This window comes from Barbatula barbatula (genome assembly GCF_947034865.1).
Source record: "Barbatula barbatula genome assembly, chromosome: 14".
Taxonomy (NCBI): Eukaryota; Metazoa; Chordata; class Actinopteri; order Cypriniformes; family Nemacheilidae; genus Barbatula; species Barbatula barbatula.
The window spans coordinates 3,828,783-3,841,492 of NC_136777.1; the positions used below are offsets into that span (position 1 = coordinate 3,828,783).

The window sequence follows — 12,710 nt, forward strand, 5'->3', positions numbered from 1 at the left end:
ATTATGGAAACGGCCATCCTGCAGGAGAACATGAACAGAGCATTCCTGCATTCATTACCTCTGAGAAACCAGCAGGAACACTGAAGAAAAATCTCTCGGCCCATTCTGAACAGCTGGTGAGTCAATCTTCTCTGAACCCGATCAGTCAAAATAAACTCTATCTAAGGCTCATTTCCATCGCTGACCTCCATGCTGGCTTCCAGCACAAGCACACACTGGAGGTAGGTTTTATTGCAAAAATAAAGATGTTTCTAAATGGGCTGCTGTTTGCATTTCTGAGAGCTTTGTTGGCCGTTTTGTACATAACACTAAACACGGGTGGAACAAACAGAGGCAGGACTGTAAGTGAAGTCTAGACTCAAAGTCACAGGGATGAACTGAGAGCTCATCACTTCAAATAAAATACGATTCACATCAAATGTATGGGCAAAGATGGATTATGGACCGGGCCAAGTGGAAGAGTGCCATGGGGAAAGAAAAAAGATTTTACAGAATTTACCTTTACTTTTGAAAAAAAAGATGTCAAATTACAGAAAGACCGCAATTATTCAAGAAAGATAGGAAAATTGAAAAATAAGAAAAATCTTATTTTACGAAGTGGAGGTTATATGGGAATTGTATTGGATTTGATGTAAACTATAATGGTGTCTATTGGAATGTGATGCATTCTTTTGGTGGTGTTATCTGACACATAGGAAACCAATAAAACACCATTCATTCCTATTGGAATAATGACCAAATCAAACTTGAAATACATTTTGCAATGGTTTTAATGGGAATCATTAGATGATTTTCCTATTTGGGTTTCTATTGTTTTTCCAAATCCTGCAGTTTTCTCTCGAAGGAACAAATTTTATTTATATGAATCTAGTGTCTGTTTGTTATCATTAAATGATCTTTAAACATTAAAAATGAGCTATGGATGAGATTTCGACTGCAATAAAAACACCACTAAATTTAAAATCGTTTTTTACCGCAGACTGGTGACACGCGGTCCACGCATAATCCATCTTTGAGCATTTGACGAAGTAGCTCAAAGATAACTAATGAAAAGGCAGAGGGGGATGAAAAGTAGAGAATGATGTGGTGAGGAGGGTTATGTTAAAGCTTCTGTCTTTGCAGTTGTTTGAAAGGAGTAAGTTTGCTGTACTTTCTCTTTCCTAAAATCTGGTGCTCTCATGTTTCAGCATGCGTATTTTGGGCAGCGTACTGGCCCCTCTGTACCCGTACCCCTGGTGCTGCTCCTCCAGTCATTGTGCCGTGCTGGACGGAGAGCTTCCGGTGGAGCTGGAACTGCTGGAACCGATGTCCTCGAAAATGGAGATCTCGATCTAGACGACCACAGTCAAGGGTTAAAAACAACAGCTGATGATCACAACAACCCTAATGCCACCAGAGGAACAAACACAACCCCAAGCACAAATCTGCAATTATTCTAAATATCTATGTCGACTACCTGTATATTTGCCAAGTCTATTACCTTTTATTTTGGTCAATTTGCACCAAAAAGTGAACTAGAGCACAATGATGGACCACAAGACACAACTCTTTAATTTGTATTTAACTCAAACATGTTCCAGATGAGAGCCGGACAGCTGTTATATGCATTACCTCTGCATGAGCAAGCCAGAGTAAATCGGATGTTGAGAACGGCAACATATTGTTAAAATCTGGTAACCGAATAATGGAATTTATACTATCAACTGTTTAATTTTAATACACAAACATAAGGTATTTCCCGTTTTTAAATGAAACCCATGTGATGGATTACAGCTGGTCAGTGTGGAAGGAGCTGAATGGCAGTTATTGCTTATCCATTGCTCCTAAGGTGACAGCTGGTTGGACTCTGTAGAACTGTAAGCAGATGATGGGCTGCCAAACCCAGCTGCGCTTGTAGTCAATGGGATAGGAAACGGACAGCATTGCCAAGCAAGCTTGATGGTCCATTGGATAGATTTTCATTTCCCAAAAGAAATCACCCAAAATGGGATTTTATGGGATCCAAAGAATACGGTGTTCCTGGATGCTCTTTTTAAGGGGCATATTTACTGTCACACCTCGAGAATATGTGACAGGTCTGGTCACACATTTTTAACGTTGAGATGCTCCTTTTAGGAGACCTTGATGGTTGTGTTTGCAACACTTCTATTGAAAGACAGGAGGGAATATTTTTGTTTTATTCTGCAAAGAAAATGTTCAAACTAAAGGAGAAGTAACGGGTAGCCTATTGGGGTTCATGATGCTTTGATGCTTCAAATTGACAAATTCAAACATCAGCAACATTTTCAATCTCATTAGGTGTGTTGCTTGGAAACAGATTTAATATTGTTAAACTTTCACGGGGATGAATTTGATGTGAAGTGTTCTCTTAAACTTCATTGGAAAAAGGTGGCACGATATAATGCAACAAAACTAGATTGCATTTTAAGACATCCTGCAAACAAATTTTTGGCTGATTTTAAACTGGATAGCTTTAATTATTATAAAAGCACCATTCTCATATCATTTTCCAAGCTGTGAGTCCATCTAAACCACAACTGTGTAAACAAACTATTTTCAATAGCTTTTTATTAGTCTCGATGAATTCCATTAACCGAACGTTCAGACTGGCTCAGAACGTTGGCTTCAAACTTCAGCTGTTAAACAGTTTTGAAATAAACACGAATAAGGCATTTAAACAGTTTTAAGATCTTTGTCTCGACAAACTTTCCTTTTCTAGTTATTCTTTAATCACAAAAATAAAGCGTTTCTTGCCTATGGCACCTTGTTGGTTTCACACAGTTTCCCACTATGTTACAACCATTGTGCAGGAAAATGGAAATTAAGGCTAACAAATACGACACATTTTCCTCTCTGCTCTATATTAACATCAATGTGTCACTTCAGTTGAACGGCCGAGGGTGATGAGATTCTTTGTATATTATGTGACATTCATTAAAGGGACACTTATGAAGAAGTGTGACCTCAATAGCCGCACAATCACAACAGTGTCGACTTTGCTTTGCCAAACCAAATATAAATCCTCATGCTTTTTAGTGGATGAGAATAGACGAGACTGGAAAGCCATGGGAAAATATTTTTGTGACACGAGTCTCTGCAGTAAACAAAAAGAATCGTTCAGTAAAGTTCACAACTGGATTATGTTCAACTCTTCAAGTAATGCAAACCGTTTCTTTAAAAACACTACAGTGTGTTAAAGGATATCACTCTCATGCCTCTCTCAATGGGATCTGTCAGAAGCAAACCTCTGGGTGCATAGATCTTCTCGTTCTGCTCCTGAACATACATGCTGACCTTCTTCAGGATCTGTGGAATCAGAGAAGGAACAAAGATGTTGTCAGTCGACAAAAACAAACTGCAGTTTCTCGAATTGTCTGAATGTCGCTCTAAAATCTAAAGTCACGTCAAACATCACAGGGAGATTTATTGGACTGGTTATTTTTTAGATTACTCTGGTTTATTTGATTTGACTTCTTTCAAGTGGCCAAAACAAAACGCAGTGTTTCTCTGCCCCCATGGCCGGTTCTCGTGCTTTCAGAACTGGCCATGAGAAGGAATGTTTGCAAAAATAAAAAGAGGAAAACCAGCAATTTACAGACTTCTAGAACAAAACCTGTGAGAATGCACAAAATCACATTCATATAAACATACATTTTTGAAAAACTCAATGTAAAACACTTTTTTCAAATATATGAAAGATGTATAAACTTTGTATGCATGATGCACAGTTGTGCATTGAGTGTAAACTGAAGCTCAGCTTTAAGAATGTGGCCGTAAAAAATTACAACATGTGCAAAAGCTGAATCAAGGTCCAAGTGACCCAACCGGTCAAAGGTTTTTGAACGCTTATTTACTCATTCTCATGTATTTAATATTTTTCCACAATTTAGATTAATACTGAACTCATCAAAATTATGAAATAAAACAAAGTATATTGTAGCTGTTAGAATTGAAAAAAAGATATATATGTCAGCATAGTTTAGCGTAGTCACATTTCACCTAGAATTTGCAGAAATGTTTTTGTCATTTTATCTAGCAATATTTTGAAGTCTTACCCTGCGATGCTTTTTAAACAATATTAAAGATGTTTCCATCTGTGCTCTTGTTGACGGTTTTTTATTCATTATTCAATTTAAGTCAAAGCATTTGTTATTTAATAAATGTTAGTGTTGTAAGAAAAAACATTTATGTTTGCAAAATTACGTTTTTGTATACAAAACCATTTAAGCATACACCTTTAGATCAAACTTTTTTAAGGTAATGGGAAACATTTCACTGAAGTGTTCAAAAACTTTTCACCGGTAGTATATATTTGCCATATTTGTTGACACAATTATTTAATCAAATATTGTGTAATTGGTAATTTTGGTTCTTTTTGTGAATCAGCTGGAGGGCCCTGTAACACATGTTAAGAAGCCCTGCAGTTTTCCTGATCTACGATCTAAAGCGGTGACACTACACAGCGAGTTTAAAATCTTCGTCCCTGCCATCCTTGTGCAATCACTCTGTGAAGAAGATGCTTATCTGGCTGTATCCTGAAGCATGAAAGAAATCAACCGTGTCCATTCATGTGTGGCCTCCCGTCAGCTGGAGCAACAAACAAAGCTGCTCATCTTGGGTGGGTGGATTTCTTTCGGGGTTTGCATTTAAGGTGGCACTTTTACAGTCTTGAGTTTACAAATATCTCTGGGGAAAAACTGACGCGACATCAAAAGTTGCACAGATGTGGCCAAGCATGAAACGTCGCTTTTCAAACATTAAAGAATGAAGATGAATGTGTGTAAAGAGAAAGAGAGAGCGTGAGCCGGCAGGGACTTTCAATTTCCCGGTGTATCTCCGTGCCTGTCAGGTGACGCACACCTGCGAGGCGTAATTCGTCATCTTTTGAAAGTGTACCACAGTATAAATGCCATGTTGTGATTCGGTCAGGTATGCTCACCGGCGAACAGGTGCTCACCTCAAGGGAACCATTGTTCAAGTAGGGCATATTCACGTATATATCAAAGCTTATCTCAGTTCCCTTTGACTGCTAATCAAAAGTGATTTCCATCTCTTGCTGTGTACGTGTGTGTGGTCATAGTCGAATGGGCCGGCACATCAAAATGTTCGTGAAACTTTCTAATGTTTAGACTTTATCGAATCCTTGGGTGAGCAGGTTTGAATGCTCCTCTTTGATCTTCAAAGCCTTGGATGGGTCAGGATGTCTAGATGAATGTAGTGTAAATGAAGCAAGAGACTTTATCTCAATACCTTTTCATAGCGTGTCTCCATGCACAGGAAAATTATGTAGGCCGTAGCACAAGCCAGACAGCCCTCCAAATACGACTGGCCGCTGATCTTCTCAGCCTCTGCGTAAAAGCAGTTGAACGTCTTTATAGTTTCGTCAAACAAGCTCCTTTCGATCTGCACGCAAAAGTCAGATAAAATTTGCACTAACAACATTAAAAATATAGAATTGAATTAGATACCTCCATTATTAAATAATCTGTGTGTCTACTCCATGAAAAACTCAATATCAACAGTCTTGGATCAAAGGAGGAGTAGCGTAATTTCTATTTGTTTTGTACAGCATTGTAATATATTTGTCTTATGTACAAACTTGGTTAAACCTTTCTTTTGACTGAGGATGAGGATTTTTGAGGATTTGAGGAATCTATTGCCTTGTTTACTTAGAAAACATCAAGAGAAATCTGTATTTGCATGGCAAAATCCTTTTTGGATTATAAGAGCGAGTTTAAAGTGTACAGTGGCTTGTGGTATAAGCAACCACAAAAATGACTAATCATACGTCCAAACCCTTGCTCTCAAAGGCTACACAAGATGTTATGTTTTTCCCTCATTGATTTTAAAACAAAACAATTATGGATTTCTCAGTAAATACTCTCTGGTTCAGGCGAAAGAGACTTACTCTGCTGTCCAGCTCTGCGGGAAACTTTGTTTGGAATTTGCAGATGGTACCGTCACTGTAGTCTCTCTGAACGAAGACCTTGGTGGCCAGAGATGCACTGTGACGCAACTCTTGAAGGCTGTGGAACTACAAGGACATCAAGTACACAGTCAAGAAGGGATGCAGACAGATGACACGCAGACATTGTTATAGATAAAAAAGAACACTGGCTGACAAAGGTCTTGGACGTTACACAGACATACCAAAATAGACATGTTTACGGTGCTCATTTACAGCATAGGAACACCATATTTGCAGATGTATTTGTCATCAATGACTTGCCATCTATATGTTTAGGCTCAAAGTTTTATAATCATATTATTTTTTAATTCACATTACTGTAATTCCTGAATTTCCTTGATGCCAATTCTGTAAATCTTTTATTGCTTAACCATAACATGCCCAGGGCCCATTAAGGTTTTTTTTTTAGCGTGTCTGCATTTTTCATTACCTTTCTTTACATTAATATTCAATGAGCTATTAAAAAATATGCACCATTTGAAAGCTTAAACACTCAACATTCATGTTTTGAACTTGTTTTTGCAGTCAATACAATGCTCAAAAAGGGACACTTGAATTACTCTTTGGCCAGTGTTCAATCCTTCTAGAAATGAAAATAACATTTGAATGTGAAATTACTCTAAATTCAAACGTTTTTTAGCACGTATGTGTAGATCTCATACAGTTTATATGGGTAGTTACCATACATGTGTCCTTATGGTGTGACAGCCACAAATTTGAAAACAGACAAATAATTTTATTTTGATCTTAAATCTTAATCATATATAATTAAAATACTATATTTGTATCATGTAAAATAGCACAAGAGATTTATCTTCGGTGTTCGTTTTATTTCTTCAGTTTTGCTATCACGCCATAGTACACATTTGTTTATATTTGTCAACCCATATATTCTAAAATGTACTCTTTGTAAATGAGGTAGTTTTATGCATATCTTAGTAAAACGCTGCCTTTACCCCCACACAGTCATAGATAAAGCTAAACTTTAGCAAATCCAAAAGCAAAAAAGTTTTTAGTTCACCCTCAAAAGAACTAAACCACACATCTTCCCCCTGAGATTCCCAGAAATTCTTGTAGTTTCAGCTTGCAGGTGACAAACCACCAAATGACTATAAATCTTCTTCTGTCAAAGTTAGCCTGTGACTGGTAAGCCCCACAGGTGAAGATGATGATATTTCTGTGAGACCATTAGCTTCACTGGCCATCTCAACCCTCAACGGCAGGATAGCAGCGGCATTCAATAAAAAAAGAATAGGTTGAGACAGAGGTTATGAATCTTAAGGAATCTGTCCATTCAGCGGGTTCCGAGGTTGATTCGAGATGCTGCCAACACTGGGAAGTATTTCATAAGTGGCCGAGCACATCTGCAGAGGCATGTTAGGAAGAAAGATGTGTAGATTCAAGACTTCATGGCCTCCCAGGGCATTTTCCCTCTCTTCCCATGTGAATGAGAGAAATGATTTTAAACAGATGTGACAGAAGCATAACATTTACAGGTCTCGGGTTTCTTACCACAGAAAAGGGGAAATGCTGATGTGCTCAAACTCGTAAGAGACACCACAGAGGATCCAAAAGATGGAAGACTCGCTCTCTCATTTCAGTTTGGTGCTGCTTTAAAGGCATGCATGTTATGAGGGAGAATTCTCCTTCCTGCCCCAGAGGGTTGGATGTTTAGCAATGGTTTGGACCTATTTCACAGAGGAGTAAGTCATCAAACGGGCTCGGTTTTAACCAGCACATAAGACACTGAATGCATTAAAATGCAATATAATATCCACTTTAATCATGTTTGAAGCTAATACACAAACCAGCTGCCTATTGTCATCTGATCCTTCATTTACTGTAAAATTTTATATTGCTTTATTAGATTTGCTTTCTAGACACAAATGAATGTAGACGTTCATTTTTCATTCTGGGTCAACACAAATATTTCTTGGAATGTTCTGTAACATCTTCTAGTCATGCTTATCAAGTATTGTTCACTAAACGGTAACCTACAGTATTTTACTCTCTCATAGATCTCAGTGCAGACTTAAATTTGCATGACTTTGACAACAGATGATCAGCTCAGTTTCCACCCCAAAAGAGACACTTTTGCTTTTACATAGATCCTGTGGGCATCCGTAAGCATGTTAATAAGTGATTAATTCTCATACCAAATAATAACCAAGTGCCATTTATTTGTCAGTAATGTTTTAGTGTTAAAAGTGATTACATTCATACATTCACACCCAAAGAACGAGGATCCTTTTTTTCCTGTACTGACAATCGCATTTACAGGAAGTTCCAGAATCTTGCAGATGTATGAGCTGCATGTCATCCGAAGGTTTTAGATCAAGTTGCTATCTCTCACCGGGCATATTCTCATTGGTTTTGTAAGATGTTCTGCACTCGGTTATAAATAAAACCTTCAAAGCTGTCTGGTAAGAATTAATAAACCAATATGTCTCTATGAGGTTTGTTACTTTGCGGCAGTTGTGATATTGGGTGCCATCTTTGATTCATTGAGTTCTGGTCACTATGGTTACAGGCATAGAGACATCGCATTTACCGCGGAATCATACGTCATTTTGTATGCTTGACAAGCAGACTTTTTCACAATTCCTAATAGGCTTTTACAAGGGTTGCTACCTATAAGTAATGGGAAACGAAACTCTTTGTAGATTGTAAACCAATAAAATGCGATTGAGAAACGTGTTGTGATTTTTATCCGGAAAAACGCAGTTCTGTGTTTTAATAAAGCAGTTATAAACTCTCCAGTCCAAACAGACAGGCTGTATAAACAACTCTGTATAAATACGAAAGAATGACACTTATTGGTCAATAAGGCGGTTAGTTGAAAAACATTTTAAAATGACTCGGCCAATGTATTTCTAATGGACATAAACGACCCAAACTATTCAACATGACACTTATTTTCAGAATTGAATAACTATTTATAAAGCCTCGATGCTTCATTTATGCTATTTGCATTCAGATCGCCTGATTTTAACTGACCTCACAAATGCTTAACATCTGCCATTTACTTGTTTAAACAGTTTAGCACTATTCAGTAAATAGTGCATGCAATGCCATTAGAAAATGAAGCCGGTCTTTAAAAGGGCCGTCCCTCTCGAAATGCTAGCACAGATGCACAGGGCCCTAGGGTCACATTAAACAAATTACAGGTTGTTTTAGCCGTGACACTTTAAGGGGGCTGTTACATTGTGGAACTGCATTCTGTCTTGCATTGCCATGTTCCAGTTTCCACTTCCTCCTGGTCTATTCTCTTTTCTTGTATTCGGGCCAACAATTCCTTTCACACATATGTGATTTTAAACATGTATATTCCTGATTGGATCGATTCAATTTGAAATGTATTTTCATGTCTCACAGAAAAAAACAGTGGGATAAAGATTGCCTTTGTGTATGGTTTTACGTTGAAGTTACTAGTAAAAACTCACCTTTGGGAACATTTGGGTACATCTGACAAAATGTGATGCCAAGAAAGTGATTCATATAGATTTCTATATAAATGTCTGTGTATAGTGTTTAGCCTGTAGCTAGTGTTTATAATTAACTATATAAATGTTTATGGTATGTCCCTATTGAAATACCTACATTGCTGTGAATGCGTGTATACCGGCGTCTTAACCCAACAATCAGTTTACAGTATGTTAACATGTTTTGGCACAAAGATTTAAACTCTGACTTGCACATGAACTGTTCGTAATAGAAATTTTAGGGTACCTTTAGGGTAAAATTGCATGTTACTATTTTGTACACTGTAGAAGTTTCATCTAGGCAGTACAATGGCAACTAATCCTCCAAAGACTCACTAACACAGCAGCTCTGCTCAATAAACAAACACGTCAGTTGTCACAGTCGCCCCAGAGCTAGCATAACACAACCTGGTTTATTTAAAGCCGTGGTTATTTTAAGAATTAATTGTACCTTGATATAGGAAGCTTGTCACAGAGCTTGTTGACTTCAAGAAAATAAACGAAGCATCTAAAGAAGCTTTAGAAAAAGAAACTCGCAGTTTGCAGCACTGAACTCTGAACTGACCAGTGAACCGAGGGATTCTGGGTACATTCGGATGACTCATTATAATAATTTTTATGGCAATGAACAGGATGCAGGCCGACAAGACCACAAGATGCCCAGGGCAAGTCTCTTACACATCGTTACAATAATGCTTTTCCTGTCATAAGTTAACAATCGGTTTCAATAAGCATATCCCAGACAAAGAGAAAACTAGGTTGCTGAAGGATGCAATTGCTTCTTACCCTGAATACATTACAAACGGTGGATTCTCATTGTATATTCTCACTGGAGGGATTTGCATGCCTTTTGGATAAATCTGTAATTAAGATGAGTAAAAAGACAGAAAGCAGGTTGCCATGCAATGCATACAGGTACCTGAATATAAATAACTGCTGCTTGGAAGGACTGATTATATGACTAATATCTACATGTGGTTTTATTTGTCAATGTATAGTGATGCATACTGTGATGTAAAAGTAATATTTATTTTCATGCACATTTCTTGTCGTTTCTTTCTATTTGACATGACTTTTAATGCTTTGCATGGTGAATGAAACAGTAACCCCCCCTCAAAAAAAGACATATCAATGAATATCTTAAAATATTTAAGTGCCTAAAACTCCTTTATACATATGGAAAACACTGAATAGTTTGCTTAATGAATTTAATGAAGTTCATGAAGGTAATAGATAGGTTGTGTATTGTAAAAGGCCAACCCGGAAGTTACCGCTGCATGGGTTCCCTGTATACTTTTGGAAAATTGTAAAAATACAATTGAACTGTGATTAACAAAGGTTTATGATACACGTATGTCTGTCAAGATAATCTTTACAATTTAACAACATTTGTTATTTTTGAAGGCTAAATAGAATCGGCAGAATTAAAAAAGCAAAAATGAGGCGATATCAATGTCACCACCACCTCTGACAACTTTTTCAAACTTTATTAAAAAACGTGTTCCCTGATATGTAATTACTCTGTCAACAATTCCCCATCCACTTTTTCAGAGATTTGTGTCCATGTTGCATTATTTATGAGATTTTTATGCACGATGGCGTCTAACGTCCCAAAAGGATGTAGTTGCTTTAAGCAACTTGTTAGCAGCCGCCGTTTTAAGAAACAAAGCGTTTAAAAAAAATCACAAGATGGTTGTAGCTGGTGCGTGTTATGTCCTAGATTAAAACGTGAAAATATCTAGAGGTTTGATAACAACAGACCTTATTTTAGGCTATTTACCAAAAACCTACACTTCTGCCCAGTTGTAACAATTATGTGTTAACACAACACACAAATCATTTGTAGTGCCAACATGAATGAATTAAGTTACATAACTGAACATGATAAAATCCTTTTGTGACAAAATATGTACAAAAATTATGTTGATTTAACTTATTCAAATTAATCAAATTGGACAAGAAGAAAAATCTTTATTTTTCAGTGTATAGACGTCGGGGCTAAAATTCGAACTCACTTCCGGAGTTTGCATACTTCTCATCTCTGAAGTACTCTATAACCAAGTTTTTAGATTGGATAGTCTTAAGTGGTTGACATGGTGTTGCTATGCTGGTGCTATAGGCTGTTCTGGGTGGTCCCTATCGTAGGGGTTTGATGAAGTGTTTGGGTTGCTTGACAAAAATCTAACAGGTACAGTCATTTAGAAAATGTATAGTGCATTCCTCCTAAAGAAAACGCACCATTTAAAGTATTCTTGTACATAGTAAATCTAAAGCATGCAAGCTTAATACTTCATGTTAGGGGTTTGCTCAAATTCCTAACCAAGATGATGCATCTTATAAAGTCTTACACCTGTAAACGCACTCATTAGGTGAGTGCTAATCGTTAATCGGTTAACAGTTATCAATCCGATTCTAAAGTTAGAACAATCCAACGTGTCTTTCCTCGCATCATTCACAGCACGCATCGCTTTCCCCACAGGAGTTTATGTTCATTTAGAGGCAAGACATCGTTGCTTGTTGTTGTTCTGGTTTTAAAGGTGTAAATACTTTCAGTGCGGGTTGTTAAGCTATGGATCTTCATTCAGTTTGTATGTTTGCGTCTCTGTCCAGGGTGCTGAATAAAGCCCGTCTGCTGTTTGCACAACATTGTGTTCTTCGCGACAAAATGCCAACTTTTAGATAATTTCAACGAACAACTTGAACTACAACCTATTGAATACACAGTCCATTAACATACTCGACGACTGTAATTCTTTATTGGTTTCTCTGAACGCGAAAGCATTTGCACAGGAAACATCGTGACCACGTTTCAGACCCACAGCAGGTGTCAGATAACTTCGTTGATGAAACGCACCTGCTATCCGCATGACTGAAATATCGAACAGAATGTTTATCTCGCAGCTCGTATGAATGTGTTTATAAAAATCTTACCTCTGTCGCCATGACGCCGGAGTCGGATCTGTCCCGGTGCTGAAATCCTCTCCACTCGTGGGACAGGAACGGACGGAGAGAGGACTGCGATGGAGAGGGTGGAGCACCGTCGGACTTATGGAGGAGTGTCTAAACACATACTGTATGTGCCAAGCTTGAAACCACCAGTGGAGCAGATCACTCCTTAAACGAGCGTTTCTGCATTTATGTGCCTGGTGGATTTGTATTTTGAAAAGCAAATAATTGATTTTAATGCTTTCAAATAAACTTTCATATTTTTCTTTTAAATTTCTTTGGTTGTAGATATTTTTTGATATTCGTATAGATTA

The 12,710-nt window shown here is 37.5% G+C and overlaps 1 protein-coding gene across 1 annotated transcript; it reads right to left on the minus strand.

The window, feature by feature from the left end:
* Positions 1-1,250: 1,250 nt before the first annotated feature.
* Positions 1,251-12,422, minus strand: golga7bb (golgin A7 family, member Bb; the record flags this gene model as incomplete). The annotated part of the gene is made up of 5 exons (XM_079472560.1): positions 12,382-12,422; positions 5,909-6,034; positions 5,251-5,403; positions 3,208-3,306; positions 1,251-1,331 (listed from the first exon to the last, which is right to left on the minus strand). Exons 1-5 carry the CDS (start codon positions 12,391-12,393, stop codon positions 1,251-1,253), a joined length of 471 nt encoding a protein of 156 aa, XP_079328686.1. The 5' UTR covers positions 12,394-12,422.
* Positions 12,423-12,710: the final 288 nt, after the last annotated feature.